General features: G+C 32.2%; 2 protein-coding genes across 2 annotated transcripts; one reads left to right on the top strand and one right to left on the bottom strand.

The window, feature by feature from the left end:
- Positions 1 to 7,799: 7,799 nt before the first annotated feature.
- On the top strand, positions 7,800 to 15,177 carry EMB2726 (elongation factor Ts family protein). The gene is made up of 6 exons (XM_088486368.1): positions 7,800 to 8,049; positions 9,064 to 10,989; positions 11,409 to 11,612; positions 12,111 to 12,293; positions 12,797 to 13,508; positions 14,237 to 15,177. The coding sequence occupies exons 2-6, from the start codon at positions 9,123 to 9,125 to the stop codon at positions 14,874 to 14,876; spliced, it is 3,606 nt and encodes a 1,201-aa protein (XP_088342494.1). The 5' UTR covers positions 7,800 to 8,049; positions 9,064 to 9,122; the 3' UTR covers positions 14,877 to 15,177.
- A 405-nt stretch (positions 15,178 to 15,582) lies between these two features.
- Positions 15,583 to 19,016, bottom strand: LOC107644405 (S-adenosyl-L-methionine-dependent methyltransferases superfamily protein). The gene is made up of 9 exons (XM_016348246.3): positions 18,838 to 19,016; positions 18,703 to 18,759; positions 18,083 to 18,180; positions 17,637 to 17,706; positions 17,297 to 17,345; positions 16,570 to 16,658; positions 16,442 to 16,489; positions 16,161 to 16,220; positions 15,583 to 15,895 (listed from the first exon to the last, which is right to left on the bottom strand). Exons 1-9 carry the CDS (start codon positions 18,895 to 18,897, stop codon positions 15,794 to 15,796), a joined length of 633 nt encoding a protein of 210 aa, XP_016203732.1. The 5' UTR covers positions 18,898 to 19,016; the 3' UTR covers positions 15,583 to 15,793.
- Between the last annotated feature and the right edge of the window lie 420 nt (positions 19,017 to 19,436).

Here is a 19,436-nt window from a genome sequence, read left to right as displayed (position 1 = left end):
TTATTCTTTTGATATACAAAAATCTAGATAAGTTGTACCTTGGTTATCCTACTAAATTGTGGTATGTTTCTATTTTAGTTATTTAAAAATTTAGATAATGTATTATTTTATTCGTCTATTTAAATAATAAATGTGGGGGATTTAAATCAAGTCTTATATATATATATATAGTAGTTTATTAATTTGCAATAAATTAGTCATTAACTTATCCGAATAGAAATACAGTAAAAAAAAAAACTCACATTATTGAAAACAACATAAATTTTAGAACATTCCACTTCAATTTATAGCTGTTACATATCATTATTATAACATAAAATTCTTTATCGTAGGAGTAAAGTTTGTCATTTTGAACTAATCCCTTTAAAAATATAGGGTTTCAGAATGTACGTATAAAAAAAATACAGAGAAACAATGCATATAATGAATAATGTGAACAATAATTTAAAAAAATTAAAATTAAATTTAGATTCTTAATTAATTAAAATAATTATTATCAGATTTTAAAATTTGAAAAAATTAGGATTAACACCTAAACAACTACGTACGGTAGTCACCAAAAAAAAAAAAAAAAACAACTACATACGTTTACACATTTACATACATATTGTACGTTTTGCACCCCATCACCCCCTCAACCGCGTCGATCTCTCCCGTAACTGTCATTGTCGTCGCTGCAAAGTTCTTGACACCACCGTCTCCCTCACCGCCGCACCAGGTTCTTCACCGACCTTTGTTAGTGACGCCGTTTTGCACTCTCTCACCGGCGTTGATCTCTCCCGCAACAGTCATCGTCGTCGCTGCAAAGTTTTTTACGCTGTTGCCCCCTCACCGCTGCACCAGCTTCTCTTCCAACCTTGTTAGTGGCGTTGTTTTTCCAAACCCTGACCTCCTTACATGTCAACGTGGTTCTTGTAATGGTGGCCATTATGAGTTTGTCGCACTCGAGTTCCATCCACGTCGTCATGAACGACGCCAGATTCAGTCTGGGAATTTCCATCCAGCATAAACTTGTCGTTTATTATCTGATACGCTATTTTCTTGGATTATTTTAGTAGGTATGCAGATGATTATTTTAATTATTAGTCGGATGGTCATTTTAGTATGTGTGCGGATGGTTATTTTAATTCTTGTATGGATGGTTATTTGATTGGAACGAATCTAGCTAGATACAATTAAAATATGTTAAATGTTCAATTTAGATTCTCAATTGAAAATACACTAATTAAGGGTTAGAATGTGGAGTCTTTTCGACCCAATTAAGTATCATTTTCATGTCTTCCTAATGGGTCAAAACGTCTTTCAAGTTGACCCTACCTTTCTCTCTCTTTGCTTGCACATCAAGGACCCGTTTTCACACTAATTAACTTGGTTAATAAATTAAAGATGAACACTTTATTTTAATTCGTTAATAACTTATTTTTGAAAAATTGAGATCTCTATCATATTGTAATAGAAACACAACTTTGAAGAACAGTTAAAACAAAATTAAAGTGTTTAGAACAAAATATCTAACTAGCTATTTCATAGATAAATTTGATCATTGCTAGGAAGCCTTTTTTTTTTTTTATAAATTAAACATCTTTGCACGTATGCTCTTTCTCAAGGCATTTTTTAAGATGAGGATTTCGTTTTTTTAGATGGTAAATATTTTTTAGAATAAAGAGTGTGAATTAAACCCACATTTAAATTCAAATTGAGATATTGACAATGATAAATCTTAAAATTTAATTTTGATATGCAGGACCTAATAAATTTTATACAAATTTTTAATTTTTTTTTGTGTTAATTTTTTATTACATAAAAATAATTTATGTATGATATGTAATTACTAAATTGCTCTTTTTTAAAGATTTTATCACAATTTATACATATAGAATTTTTTTTAATAATTTTATTTTTGATATGAGAATTACATAAAAGAAATATAACAATATCAATAGTACTTTTATAGATTATTTTATAAAAGTTTCAAAAATTTAAAAATAAATTATAAATTATTAATTATCTCAGAAATATCCTTACTCTTATAAATATAAAATACAATTCTCAAAATAAAATTATGGTCGAAATAAGTTATCATGAAAAAGTAAGATAAAAATTTTCTTTTCAACAATATAAGTTTAGAAGAAATTTAATAATTTTATAAGAAAAAAATTAAATATCTAAAGTAGATAATATAATTATTAAAATAAAATGATATAAGTCATTATATCCATAGAAATAGGTATATAGAAATTACTTTAAAAAAATATATAAACTTGAGTGTATAATATAAAATTAATTAAGTAAAAATATAAGTGAAAAAAACAATTGAAATTTAAACCCACCATATTATTAACAAAATTACATATAAATTTATTAAATATTTTTTATTTTATCAAGCACATATCTTATATGTATATACTTTTTCTAAATTTTGGACGGTCAAGACCACTATTTACCTATCTGGATCTGTCTCTAAATACTGATACAAATTCTTTTTTTTATAAATTAGGTAGATTCATATCTACAAGAAATATAAAATAAATTCTTTTAAAATTGATATTTGTTATATAAAGAAAGCTCTACAACTAAGTAAAAGGTTTAACCAAATCCAACTAAATTGTTATTAAGGATTTTAAATTTACACTCACACTTTTTTTCACCTCTGTTACTTTTTCTTCTTTTTTTTTTAATATTTTAAATTCACGCGCGCGCGTTCTTCTTCACCTCTTCGTTTTTCTTCTTCTTCTCCACGTTTTTTGTTATCTTTCTCTTTCATTATCGTCATCGCCATCACTACTATCACCTCATCCTCCTCCTCTTCTTCCTCCTTCTTTTTTCATTTGAATTTCTTCTCCTCCTCCATTATCATTATCATTATGCATCATCGTTATCGTCATCGTTGTTGTCTTATACATATCTTTTTTGATCCAAAATTGATTTGGATGTGTTTTTGTTCATGACTTAGTCTTGCTTGTATGCTTTTTTTCGAACTAAGTTTGTGCGTCGCAATCATTAAGTAATTTTGGTATATTTCTGAGTTAATTAAGGTGCATTTAGTCTTATCACTTGGATTTGGTGTAATTAGGTCATCAAATATAATTGTGGTGGTTCTTGTGTCATTTAAGCCATATTGACGACGTTTTTTTTATCCGAAATTGATTTTGGATGTATTTTTGTTCATGATTTAGTCTTGTTTATCTAGTTGTTTTCAAATTAAGTTTGTATGTCGTTTTCATTAAGTAATTTTGGTGCATAAGAACCAACAACATCAACCACAAAATCATATATCAAAGTAACCACACAAAATACACAACACCGAAAATAATTCTTGTATGAGAAGCAATACTCCTAAAAGAAAAAATAAGAGCAACGGAAAAAAGAAAGAAAGAAGAATAAAAATAAGGGAAAAAATGCAATATAAAAGAAGATATTTTTGTACTTTTGTAGCAAAATTCAGTGTCAAAACTAAAAAATTTATCTGTTGTTAAAAATTTTCAATGTTATTTTTTTTTATAAATTCTTCACAATTCAAAACTCTTTACCCTCTTCTTCCTCATCTTCTATTGCTTCTTCTTCTTCTTTTTCATCTTTTTCTTCTTCATCTTTTCCTTATTTTATTTTCTTATAATTCTTTTTGTTTCATTCTTTTAAGAGGAATAAAATAAAAAAAGAGAAAAAAAAATAACTGCGATAACACATGAGAAAGATAAGGAAGAGAAGAAGAAGAAACAAAAATTTCAGTGTTATTTTTTCGATAAATTCTTCACACTTTAAAACTCTCCTTTCTCCTCCTCCTCTTCTTCTTTATCATCATCTTTTTCTTATTCTTCTTGTTTCATATTATCATCATTCTTATTTCACCTTCTTAACAGAAACTTGTGTCACGGTTAAGAAATTTCGGTGTCAAAATTGAGAAACTTTTGTCTCACGCTTAAAAAATTTCGGTGTTATTTTTTTTATAAATTCTATATAATTTAAAACTCATCATCCTCTTCTTCTTTGTCATCATTATGATCTTCTTCTTTTTTTTCTTATTCATCTTTTCCTTCTTTTTTTACCTTTTTATAATTCTTCTTGTTTTACTCTTTTAACAAGAATAAAAAAAATCAAACAAAAAAAATCGAACAAAAAAGAAGAAGCACATAATTCTGCGAAATCACCAAGAAGAAAAGGAAAAAAAAAACGCAGTAATAACAGCAGTAATAAGAACGACGATAAGGAGAAAACACGTGAAGAAGAAGAAGAAGAAACGCGAAGAAGAAGAAAAAGCTGAGAAGTTAGAGCGTGTAGACACATTCTCTGTAATGAAATTGATTTTTATTAGATTTGGACCAACTTGGTTAAATTTAGTTGCCAAAATAGCTTGAATGTGTAGCATAACTATATACATGGGCTTGTTTTGGCGTCATTCTCGAAAAAAAATCTTTTTTTAAATGATGTTTTTTAGAATATCTTTTACAAAAATAAAAGTAATTTTATGTTTAAATATCTCATGTAAAAAAAATTTTTTATTTATCAATTATATTTGTATAAAATAAGATAAAAGTACTTTTTGTTCATTTATTATATAAAAAATATTTTGTTATTAAAAAAATCTTTTAAAAAAAGATATAAATTGTAACTTTTTAAAAAAATATTTTTTTATTTTTTTAATATTTTTACTTTTACTATTAAAAATTTACCAAACACATTAAAAAAAATCTTTTTTATTAAAAAATATTTTTTTATCGATTTAATAACACCGAAAAACAATCACTATGTATATATCTCACAATATGAACCTGCCGGTGTATTCGTTTTTATTTTATTATCCAAACTAAGCTATTCAGTTTTAGCAAAAATATTTTTTATTTTCAAAACTTGAAAACAGAATCTTTTAGTTAAGAAATGAAGACACTTAACCATATCAACCTTATAGTATATATGCCTATTAAAATCTAGCTAGACCATTAATTTTTTAATAAATGTTCTCACCCTACTTCAAAAGAGCTTTTATTAAATTTTAGATAATACTAAAATCATTTCACTATGTAGCCGAAGCAATTGGTTAACTAAAGTTTGATATAATGCTTCTATCATTCTATGACATGATGTATCATACGCTCTCACGTTTTTAATATGTGCATTGATCATAGACATATACAGATTGGGAAAATTCTTCGTTCTGAAATCTAAAACCTAGTTGAATAATCCTAACTATACAAATTCAATAACTTGATGTTGGAGCTATTCTTCTATGAGATCAATTTTATATAATATCATGTTCGATAAGTTTATGCGGTGTCCAAATCATGAGATATTATACATGTGATAACATGACAAAACATCAATATAATAATAATAATAATAATAATAATAATAATAATAATAATAATAATAATAATAATAATAATAAATCCTTTAATATAACTCTAAAACGTCATCAATAATAATAAATAAAAATTATTATATAATCAACAAAATTTATATTTTTTGTCAATACGTGGCTAATTCTAAATTGTAATATATCTAAAATATTGGCTAAATATTAATTTAAAATATTGGTTCTCAATGTTTTTCATAAAAGAAAGTATAGGGAGTCAATGGAGTATTTATACAATGTGTATAATGGAGGTATAGAAATATTCAATTCAGTAGAATATCAGATGTTTATTATCCTGATACCCAGATAGTTATTCTGGATAGTATGAGACTATGAGTGTATTGTATTGAGAAATTAGTAGCATTTTATCTTGAATATTCATTTTTTAACTCATATTAGACCAAATAAATAACCCATTATACACATTATACAAATACTTCATTGGATGATTCTTTTCCTAATAAATTGTAGCTAGGTATTAGGTTCAAGTCATGATTTAATTAATTAATGTATACATCCATAAAATATAGGTATTATTTCAACATCTTAACTAACTCGTTTGCGGATGGCACATTAAATATCGTATATATCCGTGTTTGTTAGATTATTATATGCATTATTTTGTGCACATGTTGATAACTTCCGACTATTTTATATATTTGCTATATCATCACTATATACTCCACGGAAAACAATTGATTGACCAGAAATTTCTAGTGTCATGGCAACGCAAATGATCGTTTTTGTTCAAACTGAAACCTTTGCAATCGTTTTTAATTAGCAGCAACTCCAAACCTAAAATTTGTAGCATTTTATAGTTTATATCATGAAAATTATGGCGTTTCGTAATCCGTGCAAATATTGAATTTTTAAAGTAGAGAAAATTGATATTTGACATAAAATTTGAAAAATCAATTTAGCACCTAAAACATAAAATGATAACATAATATATATAAATCATGAAATCGTTTGACCTAATATAAATTTTAAAATCAATTACCAACTTGGTGAGATGATGTGCTAAGTCTTTTAAGCAGGGTTCAAATTTTGGATTGTGCATGGGAGCAGCAACTTTGGAAGGGTTGCCCCTTATGTTATACACAGGGCCTCTACGGTAACCAAATCTGGATTAGTCAGTCCAAAAGTCTGGATAAATAACGGATAGAAAACCAAAATAATTCAGAATCAATTAATGTATTCATATATTAATATAGAAAAATTTTGAGATTAAATAAAAATTTTAATAACATTGTTTATGTTATACTCATTGCTAAGGTTTGAAGCCTCCATTGTTTGACGCAGGGGCAATTTAATATTGTCAATAAGATTGTGTTTATTTATAGGCACAAGAGATATAAATATAGAAACACAAAATTGACATAAATATAGATGTTGTGTTTAAACATATAAAATTAGTGTATTTTGTGTTCTTAACTTATTTTTTTTATTTTATTATTTCTATTAATGTTTCATAGTTATATTTTCTATCAATATATATTTTTTAATTTTTGTATAGAAAAAAAAGAGTAAATTGAATCTTTATAATTTTTTCTTTTAAAAATACTAATTTTTATGTTTCTATTTTTTGTGTTTTATTTTCAATATTCTGCCTTATTCAAATTACAGCTTAATAGATTCAAATTATAACCGTTAAAAACTAGTATTCTCCATCAAAACCAAATCCAGCATATTATGGAAGTTCCTAACCACCGTTATCAGCTTACAGTTGAGTCCCACCTTAACAACCATTATTAGATGGAATTCCAAACCATTATTTTTTCATCCAACAAAAATAATCACAACATACCGTTCTTCCATAGACATAATAGGGTTTAGTCTTAAATTCTTAATAAGACTAAACAAATTAATGCAATTTGTTGAAAATTCTAACAAATTGGTTTATAAATGCCCTTTTATTAATTTTGATGTCAGTATAAAATTTTTTACACGATCCTTAAATCATATTCATGAGTTTAGATAACTTTTTAAATAATAGATTTAAAAATTAATCATTTTTATTAATATGATAATATACAATTGATATAATGCAAAAAATAATTTTTTATTAATCAATCTAATTTTTTTGAAAAAAAAAACCCCTAAAACTTAAGTATGGAAAAGGAAGGACCAGATGCCCAATTTTTTGGTTTGTAGCTAGCTTACTGTATGCACAGAGTTGGATTTGAATTTCCGATATTTGTTTAATCGGACAGTCGAACTGACTACTCGACTGAACTAAGTTGATTTTTTTTTGTCAGTTAACCCAAGTTGGTTGTTTTTGTCAGTCAACCCAAGTTGGTTGATGCCCATTTTTTTTTTTGGTACTTGATGCCCAATTTTATTTGCTGTTTAAATTTGTACTACGATATTAACCAAAAAAAATTGTACTACGATAAAGGCCCAAAATACCAACTTAATGGGCCATATATACATGGGCCTGTCTCTAAGCTGAAGAAGCCCATTGATCAGAACAAAAGGAAGAAGAAGACAAAGACAGAGGAAGAAGAACATCGTTTCAGCACGAAGATAAGGATTTAAAGCCTCGCCATTCATTTCCCTCCTTCCACTTCCACACTTTATCGTCAACACCCATTCCCAGTTGCACCATAAAGACTCCGTTTTTACAATTTCTTGTGTTTCTGAACTTCAGGGACCCAACTTTCTGTGAAAATTTTTATTGGCCCTTTGAAGCTTCTTAGGTACTGTTTCTGCTTCACACACTGATGCTTGTTTATATTTCCGTTTGGCCTGTGAAGTTTCTTATCACTGTGTGGTTTTTTCGGTGATGTTTTTCATTGCTTAATTGAACTTCGGTTACTGTTGCAAGCTCTATCTATAGCAAATTGGAAAAAAGGATGGTGCTTTTTCTAGCTTAATTCACTATTCTAGCTTCTAATTTTGCTGAAGCACTCTGAGGTTTCATGGTCTCATCAATTATCTGCATGATTTGCTGCTCTATGAAATTGATAACAAAAATAATAAATAAAGCTTTGTTTATTGATTTATTTGGTTTAGTTGTAAGCATTATTTGCAGTCTACACTTCCCTATCTTTCTTTTTCTTTTTCATAAAATTTAAAAGAATATAACTTGTGAGGTGGAAATTCAGATTGTACTTAACTCATGGTAATTTTGATATGTGGTGTCATTTGGCATCATGTTGTTGTGCTACATTGTGACTTGTGATGGAATTTCAAATACCCAGGTTGATAATTGTGCTTTTCTTATTTCGAAAATGCCTTTGATGGAGAAAATAATTGGACTTGGAGTTTGAACATTTCTAAGCATCATGCTTGAATGAAGTGATAAGATGTATATAAATCATGTGTAAGCTTAATATAAAATATTGTAAAGAAAATTATATCACCATTAACCACATTCTTCGAGTTAGCGTAGACAAAATTGAAGTCTTTGTATGTAGAATTTGTCTTGTAGGTTGAAGAGTTAATTGACTATCTTTCTAATATCAACTCTTACGCAGCAATGTTTAGTTTTCCATGGGGTTATGCCAACTTTGATGTAGCCAGTGTTAGTATCTACTCATGATTGTTATGTCCTGTGGATTATGCATTTGTAAGATTTTGGTTGCTGAACCAATTAAATGATTTCTATTCGAAAGCGTCATTATTTTATTTTCATATATAGTGGATACTTGTTATTTAGCTTCTGATGTAAGGCATACTGACAATTCACATCTTTAATATGTTTTCTGAAGGTAACGCAATATGAACAGATTTTGATATATATATACTAAGTTCTACAATTTAAGCCAACATGAATTCTGTAATCCCATGCTCTGTTGGCAATCTTTCGCTAGTTCCTGGAATTGCCTTTTCGACAAGGAAGAGTAATTCTTCAACCAGGCTCAGTTTGCCAAGGAGTTCCGTAAAACAAGGATCATCAACTTGGAGATATCACTTACCCTCATTTGTTGCCAGTGGAGTATTTTCACATAACACAAGGAGATGCAGTTTTCATAAAAAATCTAGAACTTCCATATCAGCCACGGAAACAGATGTAGCAGTAGAGGAACCAGGTTCAACTGTGACGGATGAAGTTTCTGATGGAACTCCTCCTGATGAAGTTGGAACAACTGAAGATTCATCTTCTAAGACTGATGCCAATCCTGCTTCAGCTAAATCCAGACGTTCAAGACCCCCAAGGAAAAGTGAGATGCCTCCGGTAAAGAATGAGGATTTAATTCCCGGGGCAACTTTTACCGGGAAAGTAAAATCTATCCAGCCATTTGGTGCCTTTGTTGATTTTGGGGCTTTCACAGATGGGCTTGTTCATGTTTCTATGTTAAGTGATAGCTTCGTTAAGGATGTTAATAGTGTTGTTTCTGTAGGACAAGAAGTGAAGGTGAAGCTTGTTGAAGTGAACTCCGAAACTCAGCGTATTTCTCTCTCTATGCGTGAAAATTCTGCCCCTAGTAAGCAACGCAAAGATCCACCAACTAATACTACCAATAAACCTGAACCTGGGAAGAGGAGCACTCCAAAACCAAGTCAGAAGAGAGATGCTGCGAGGAAAAGCACAAAATTCGTCAAAGGGCAGGATTTGCAAGGTACAGTGAAGAATTTGACAAGGAGTGGTGCTTTTATATCTCTTCCTGAAGGGGAGGAAGGATTTCTACCCATATCTGAGGAATTGGATGAAATTGGGAGTGCTATGGGAACCACATCACTGGAGGTTGGTCAAGAAGTCGATGTACGTGTTTTGCGTACAAATAGAGGACAAGTAACATTGACTATGAAGAAAGAGGAAGATGTTATAGAGTCAGACTCACTTATTGGCCAAGGGATTACACACACTGCAACAAATCCTTTTGCTTTGGCTTTTCGTAAGAATAAGGATATTGCTGCATTTTTGGATGAGAGGGACAAAAGTCAAAATGAAGACGAGGAACCAGAAACTAAAAGCACTCCACAAGAAATCGAGGGAGCTGTCGAGCAGGGGGAAACTGTGTCGGATGTTTCTGATGTGCAGGTCGAACCAGAAACTGCAGATAAGTTGACAGAAGATGTTCCTGCTGCAGCAAAACTTGCTGAAGATGATGTTTCTGAAAGTGAGAAAGACGTTAATGAAGTTGAGGTACCAGAAATTACAAGCACTCTGCAAGAACTCGAGGGAGCTGTTGAGCAGCGGGAAACTGCGTCAGATGTTTCTGATGTGCAGGTCGAACCAGAAAGTGCAGATAAGTTGACAGAAGATGTTCCTGCTGCAGAAAAACTTGCTGAAGATGATGTTTCTGAACGTGAGAAAGACGTAGAAGCCAGTGCAAAGAATGGTTCCTCAACAGCTGTAGTGGATGATGAAAGCAATGTCTCAATCTCAGCTTCAGGTATAGATGTTACCACTGAGATGGAAACAGAGGTGGCTTCCGAAAGTTTGGCTACTGATGAGATTCTATCTAGCGCAAATATAGTTATCGATGAAGCTATCCAGGCAGATGACACAGAAAACAACGTAAAAGATGATTCATCCATTGACATTGTTAATAAGAACATTGTAGAAAGTGGAGTTGATCTTGCAGAAGAGGAAAAAGAGTCACAAAGTTCTAATGAAAAGGAAGAAGTTGCTGCTTCAGCATCAACCGACAGTGATGTATCAAGTACACCAGTTTTCCAAGAAAGTTCAGGTTCTGTGTATTCTGTGCACTTTCTCTGCTGAACAAATCCATGTCTAGTTCTAGGCCTTACTTATATTTATATGTGGTAATACTGATTGTAAGCCCACTCACAAAATGATAACTGAAATCAAACATATTTTGTGCTATAGCACATGCATGTACAAGAGCATTCTGTTTATTTTATTAATTATTGAATAATATTTTCATTGCATCATAAATAGATGATGATGTTGAACAAATGTTATGCATCAATTTCTTTTCTATTAAATTGTTATATTTCTTCATATATTACATGATATTTGACCACCACTGTTTTTTCAGTGTGATCACAATGAAATACTTTTATGTTACTGGAACAATTGATCTCATCATTATTGGCATAGTTAACAAGTGGATGATTTTCTTTTTTCCCTTTTAATTAAAAACAGATGGAACAGAAGAAAATGACCGAATTCCCTCTCCTGAAAGTCCTGCCACTGAGGTTGTGGAAAACCTCATTGATGAACCTAAAGAAGATGTGCAAGAGCAAATCTCTGCCACAGAGAATGGAACTGTTCCCGAGAACAAAGACGTTGATACTGTTTTGATTGGACAAAATGGCGAGTTGTCTCCTGAGGACAGCTCGAATACAGGTTATGATTCAATTTCTTTTCAATTCCTGCTTGTCTAATTTACTTTTGACTAACGAATTAATAAAATTGGTTGTAAGTTCTCTGAAATTGGTGTTTATTTTATCTCCATACATTATATATTAACTAAACTCTTCATAGAGATTATATGATATATTGATTTTACACGAGTCCCTGCCATTTGTAAAAGTATGCACTAATCTCCCTTGAGATTTAGACCGTCTGAGGTTTGGTTATGTGACACTTATCTCCTCTATAAAGGCGTGCTGTGTACACTATTGCATAATGTCAAGGGAGGTCAACGTAATTTATGCTCTCTATTAATCACGTTACATGTGATTCATTCTTTTCATTTTCAATGTGATCCCAATGAGTTATTTTGATCTAACTGAAGCTATTTTATATTGGCATATTTATCAAGCAGAATTTCCCCCCTATCTGTATCTTTGTTAAAGACAATAAAAGGGAGTGTGTCTTGAAATGTTAATCCTCTTTAAACAGATGGAACTGAAGAAAAAGATCAAGTTCCCTCTCCTGAAAGTCCTGTCACTGAAGTTGTGAAGGCTTCCATCGATGCAGAAGTTGAAGATACAGAAGTTGCAATCGCATCTGAGCAAAGCAGCACCTTTTCTAATTCTAATGGACAAGATGGCGCTAATGTTTCAGATCAATCCTCAACTAAAGGTTAAAACTTCATCTTATTCGCATCCTGTTGCATTCGACATGTTTTTGTGTCAAATTGGCATAAACATCACAGAAATACTTGAGCTTATACATGCATTTTAGCTTTTACTGTCAAAATTTCAAATTTGAAATTCTAAAGCATTTTGGATATAGTAAAGTATATAGTAGGTGAAGAGTTGCATGGTTGCTATAAATTTGACATATCATGGCTGCGCGTTACATGTATACTTAGACTTCTCATTTTTCCATCTTTTACATTGTTTCACTATTTGTGATTGGATATAATGTAACATGGTCCTATGGTAGTTTAGGTCAATCAATGCAGATGCTTCGCAATTCAATGTTGATCAATATGCTAACTTTGATATATTAAATAGATCAGAATTTTGACCAACAATCCTACACTGATATTTCATGGTTTTCCAGCCTTTGTATGTTATGCTTCACATTCTCACATAGGATGTCTAATAGCAAAATTCCTGTCCCTTTCTTATGGAGTGCAGCAACTATATCTCCGGCACTTGTGAAGCAACTTCGAGAAGAAACAGGAGCTGGAATGATGGACTGCAAAAAGGCTCTTTCCGAGACTGGAGGGGACATTATTAAAGCACAAGAGTATCTTCGAAAGAAGGGGTTATCAAGCGCAGAAAAGAAAGCAAGCAGAGTAACCGCCGAAGGAAGAATAGGCTCTTACATTCATGACAGCCGAATTGGTATCTTGGTAGAGGTAAACTGTGAGACAGATTTTGTCTCCCGAGGCGAAATTTTCAAAGAGCTGGTTGATGACATAGCCATGCAAGTAGCTGCGTGTCCTCAAGTTGAGTATCTTGTAACCGAAGATGTTCCTGAGGAAATTGTGAACAAAGAAAAGGAGATAGAAATGCAGAAAGAGGATCTCTTGTCAAGACCAGAGCAGATAAGATCGAAGATTGTTGAAGGGCGTATAAGAAAAAGACTTGAGGAGCTGTCATTGCTTGAGCAGCCCTACATTAAAAATGATAAACTTGTAGTAAAGGACTGGATCAAGCAGACTATTGCAACTATTGGAGAAAACATCAAAGTTAAGAGGTTTGTGAGGTTCAACCTCGGAGAGGGTTTGGAGAAGAAAAGCCAGGATTTTGCTGCCGAAGTGGCTGCACAAACTGCGGCAAAAGAAGCTCCTACACCAGCCAAAGAGCAACCAGCTGCCGTGGAAGCCAAGGAGACTGAACAAAAGTAAGCAGTTTATTACTTTTCACAAATTAAATTTAGGAAAGAATGTACATAAGTTGAATTTAATGGTGCTAAAAATTGCTTAATTATGTTAATGGCTTCTCATTTTGCTACAAATCTTTGAAGTACTAAAATGTAGGTTTACGTTAGAAAAAGATCCTGTAAAGGGAGTAGTAGTAAAGTGATAAAGTGAGTCGCACTATCTTAATTAAGAGTGATTAAATACTTACTTTCTCACTTTACCAACTTCCTCACTTTAGAGGAACTTGATCCAGCTCAATAATAACGGGGTGGAAGCAACAGTATAACACACTCGTTTTTCTTCGCTTCTGTAGTCACGAGATACGTTACTCTCTTTATGAAAACTAGTGTATTAATGTGCACTAGTGTCCCTCTTAATGCACCTTTTTATAAATTAAATGTGTAACAAGTGTAAAATTAGTTAAGAAGTAAATGTTTTATACTCTAAGAGGTCTTCGATTCAAGTTTTAGAATTAGCCAAAAAAAATGTGTTTTATGGATTATATGTATTGAAGGTTATTTTGTTTAATATTAGGTTTTTCAAGAATGTATTTTTCTCCCTACATTTTAATGTTACTTTGATTAAACGAAGATGGTATATGTGCATGTCTGTTTATACATATTTACTCTAGAGTTTACATAGCCAAATCCCAAATAAGAAGAAAACTGATGCCTTTACAAGTCCTAAATTGTTTGACATTCTGCTGCAGGCAATCAACAGTTGCAGTCTCTGCTGCATTGGTCAAGCAACTAAGGGAGGAAACTGGAGCAGGAATGATGGACTGCAAGAAAGCTCTTGCCGAAACCGGAGGGGATCTTGAAAAGGCCCAAGAATACCTCAGGAAGAAGGGTCTCTCAACAGCCGACAAGAAATCCAGCAGGCTAGCAGCCGAAGGCAGAATCAGTTCGTACATTCACGACTCGCGCATTGGGGTACTAGTTGAAGTGAACTGTGAAACTGACTTTGTTGGTAGAAGTGAGAAATTCAAGGAGTTGGTTGATGATCTTGCGATGCAAATCGTGGCCTGCCCACAGGTGCAGTATGTATCCATTGAAGATATTCCGGAGGAAATTGTGAAAAAGGAAAAGGAGATTGAGATGCAGAGAGAGGACCTAGCTTCAAAACCAGAGAACATCAGAGAGAAAATCGTCGAGGGAAGGGTTACGAAGAGGCTTGGGGAGCTCGTGCTTCTAGAGCAGCCTTTTATTAAGGATGACAGTGTCTTGGTGAAGGACTTGGTGAAGCAAAGTGTAGCTTCCATTGGAGAGAACATTAAAGTGAGACGTTTTGTTAAGTTCACTCTTGGGGAGAGTGCTGAAAATGAAACAAAACCAGAACCAGAGGCATAGAATGAAGAGAAGTGCCATAAAGCAATGTAGCAATTTACAATAGCATGTGAAGTTTGGTTTGGATCAGGGTGAAACAAATTTTGAAGAGAGCAAATTTGTTTATTCATAATAACCAAATGTGCAATCGGCATGGACACAATTTTCTTTTTACTAATCTGTATCTACATTGAGATACACGAGGACCATATATTTTGTTAATTATGAGTTTGTAAGCTGAAAATATGAACTAGTTGATGCATTTCTCAATTTTGAATCATCAGTTTCAATAGTTCATAATCTATATTTGTAATGTTAATGACCATTTTATCAAGGTTTTGAAAATTGAATGGGTAGAACTATAGGTTCAATGGATATAATAAAATAAATATATATGTATAAAATATATACAATTATTTTATAAAATAATTTCGTTTTATTATTTCAGTCTGACTCAGTTAACCCAATTAAATCAGCTAGTTCGGTCTGGTTTTCAACCATGCATTTTGTCAAATACTTTGAAAAGGATAGCTACTTTGTTTAGATTTGGCTTTTCTAAAATGAGGTATGTAATAAGGTCAAGAGTGTGAAATTAATCACATTTGGATTATTTACTGGAATCTACACAATGAAAGTAAAACAAGTTCAACCAGAGTTACTTTTCTTGTCATGGATAACATAGCACTGATAATTAAGCACACAAAATTAGAATATTCCCCTAAATCAAGTATTTTTCAATAAGAAATCCCCACACTTTATAGATTCATAAAGTCATTTGATTTCATGACAAGAGGATCCTTCCTCAACTATTGAATTCACATATATGCACAACTATAAAGGAATCATTACTTAATGTGCAAGAGCATTTTAAACTGAGGGAAAAAAAAAAAAAAACCAACAAAGTTTCTCCTTTAATCATACTTGTCTGTGCCAAATGCCTTTTAGCTTTGATGCTTTCCTGGTACGAAACGCCAGAGGTCAACGGCGATGTCTACCTCTTTCTTCTTATGAAATTTGTATAGCTTCGGCAGATCATATCGAAGCTGTCAAGGCAAAGGGGGAAAAATCAGTTACAGCTTACAAGATGCAGGTCCATAATTATGGCTACTCCATGAATCACTGGAACAAGAAAATATATGAAAGAATCAGGTTGTGTAGGTGACCTAAGTCTTGATATTGGTCCCCATATTTTCTAAGAGACAACAATTTACACAAACAATTTCGATAAAAAAACAAGGTCAATTTGGAGAGAAAAAATCAAATATTATTATATGACTTAAACATCTAATACACAGTAACCTCCCTCACCTCACATAGAACTTCGGCATTGCAAGCGTTGAAATCCCTTAAAGCTGTTCGTTTCACATGCTGCGGTTAGATAAAAATGGAACCCATGGTATCAATAGAAGGTCGGAAAAACGAAGCTATCATTGAGGATAAAATGTGTTAATGCAAAGGGTCAGGAAAAAAATGCTAATGACATCTTTTTGGAATGGGAAGATCAGAGACTTCTTCAATATCCATCTGACAAGGCTCGCAGAACTCAATTACTAATAACAAGACTAGAATTTAAGATTCAGAAAACATACCTCTCTTGTGGAACTCTTATGCAATGAATAAACAGCTTGAGAAGCAACCTGACAAAGTAGTAATATTTGCAACATGGTAAATTAAAATACCCATCAATTATATATTTTTTATATATTGAGTACAATACCTTCAAAGCAACATTGAGAAAGTCCAAATCTGCGCCCTTTTTCCGAGTTCCAAAAGGAGGATTCATGATAACTGTATCAACAATTTGACCTAGAGTATGGACCAAGAAAATCGTATAAACCTGTTAGTTACACTAAATGAAATACTTCAAATAGCATATAATGCCTACAAGTTATACAATGAATACCCTTAAAAACTTTATGTTCCCATATAAATAAGAAGTTAAGAACTAATTCAGCAATATTGTTTGAACTATTACACTCTCAACTGGAGATCATGGAGACATAACAAGAATCAATTTTCCATATCCATCTAAGAACAAAAATCCAGAAAAGAAAGGAGAGAAGTGCAGCAAATTGCACCAGGCAACAAGCCTTCAATTCAGACTGTTGTTGCTCCAAAATGCCAATGAAGTGTCAAGATTGACGACGAAAGTCCACATAATTAAAAGTGATAAGGCAGTGCTGCAAAACCACAAGAGTTCAAACATAGACTAATTTCCCTACAAAGAAAACAACTTGGCCCCAAATATCGCCATTCAACAAATGCAAGATTCCATATTTTACTTCTAAACTTGTGCTTCCTGAAATCAACTGGTGGCTTACGACATAGAACTCAATCTTATAAATCCATTAAGATCCGAATCCGATTTTTTTACATTTTCTATGATAAAGGTTATTGTTCAATACATGAACTCATAAAATGGGATGGAATGAACGGAAAGTTACCTCTCCACCTCAAGTCCATGACATTAGACTGAATAAAATCCATATCCACCTGAAGTTTTAATTAAATAAAAAAGAATGGTGTATCAATTATTAATAACCAACCTTTAAATAATTATTGAAAAATTCCATTTATTGCATCTACAGCATATATAATTGACCAACTTTTATTTCATCTTTTTCTATTACAACAGTATCCCAAGCTTTATTCATTCAAGACACTTTGCCTTGATGTACAATATTCAAAATACACCAAATCTTATTGTTTAATTCAACAAGAGACTCGGATAATGTGAAACCTTTGTAATCATTTAGAATAATATTCGACAGAGATATAAAATACCTCAAGTTCCTCAGCATTAAGAGATGCTATTTCAAGAGATTCTGGATCAATGTCAATGCTGAGAACATGTCTGATCAATGCTAACACAAATCAAGAGAATATTAGATATGTAATACAGGATTGATCTTAGAAAACGAAAATATGTATTTTTTAAGCCATTGTCATTTGTCAAACATGATTTTGAATTTCAGAATTTATTATTTGATTACCTACAAACAACTGCTATGTGACCATGTGCATGAAACACTGAACAGTTCCAAACTTGGAAACTATAGATTTGTTCTATACAATACTAGTAGTACACAAGTTTAGAGTTAACTATAACAAATTTGATTCTAATGTCACTCAAGTTTAGACAGCATAATACCAGGAAGCGAATGACAAACTAAAATAAGACAATCCGGTAAACTATCCTGCAAAAGTAGCAGGGAAAGGATTCAACTCACTCTGCACTCAGAAGAGCAGCTGCAACACCTAACGTACCGCAACCACATCCGAAGTCAGCCACTACTTTGTTACTTATGTCCTCAAAAGAATTTTCTGCCTGATTCACATGGATTATAAAGCAAACAAGATTTCAGCCACTGAAAAAACAGAACATTTTACTAATTTACCTTTAGAAACCTTATTCAAGCTCACAAACTACACGTCTACACTCACACCATTACACTGATTAATTTACTACAATACCCTCCCTATCAATCCCTACTGCAAGTAATAGAACTTATCCGAGGAGCATCAATAATGCACAAAGAAAATCACTCAAATAATTCCAGATGCTACTACAAGCCACAACCATATATTAATAACCACATCAAATGTAATTCAAGTATTTGAAATGTAGCATAAAAAATGGGGTGTGGTCAACTTCCACCACAAACAAGCAAATTACATATATAAAAGACATCTTTAATGAGTAAAGTACGAACCTTTAACGTACGCAAACAGATAAGGGAGAAGGAAGAACCAAAGTTCAGTACCAAACATGGCAGAAGAAAATGAATAAATAATATTACTAATAATAATAATATAAAAAAAGACAACGAAATTGGAAGGAGGGGAATACCGTGAAGAGCATTCGAGAAGCTATATGGGGTCCCGTTGGGTACTGTTCAAGCTCCACCTTTCATCACACACACACACAGAAAGGTGTGATTCAGAAAAAGAAGTTAGTGACTATGAAAGTGAGAAAGAGAGAAACCTTGGGGTTTGGGAACTGGTCAAGACCACCGAGGAGGCCTTCCAACTGCTTCAGCTTCATAATTTCCGACGAATTTTGCCGGCGACGGCGAGGAGGTTTTTTTTTTGGACAGGGAAAGGCGAGGAGTTAGATTTGTATTTTTGTTGCAGCTCGCTGATGGTCGCAAACTTTGTTTCCTCTCGTTGCAACAAAGGTTTTTGTGAGCCAATAGAGCCCATTTAATTGGCCCAAAAATCCGGGCTGATAAGAGTTGCACCCAAAAACATCTTGATATTTTTGGTATTCATGACCCAAATAAGATAATAATTTTTGTCTCCACAATATCTTCCAGTTCATAAGTTAAGGATTAATTTGTCATTAGTTAATAAGTTGGTATTTATAGGGTGTTCAAATTTAAACCGATCCAAATTAAACCGTTCATCTAATCTAATCCAAACCGAAAACCGATTAAAACCACACTAATTCGGATTTGATTGGATTCTATTTTTTGCAAACCACTGGATTGGATTGGATTTCGGATCTACTTTTCATAACCGATCCAATCCAATCCAAACTGCACAATGTGATATAATATTATTATTTAATTATTATACTTACAA

Source organism: Arachis ipaensis, chromosome B5 (assembly GCF_059453495.1).
Source record: "Arachis ipaensis isolate K30076 ecotype BB chromosome B5, ASM5945349v1, whole genome shotgun sequence".
Lineage (NCBI taxonomy): Eukaryota > Viridiplantae > Streptophyta > Magnoliopsida > Fabales > Fabaceae > Arachis > Arachis ipaensis.
The sequence above is the reverse complement of the archived record's forward strand: the minus strand, read 5'-3'. Positions and strand labels throughout refer to the sequence as shown.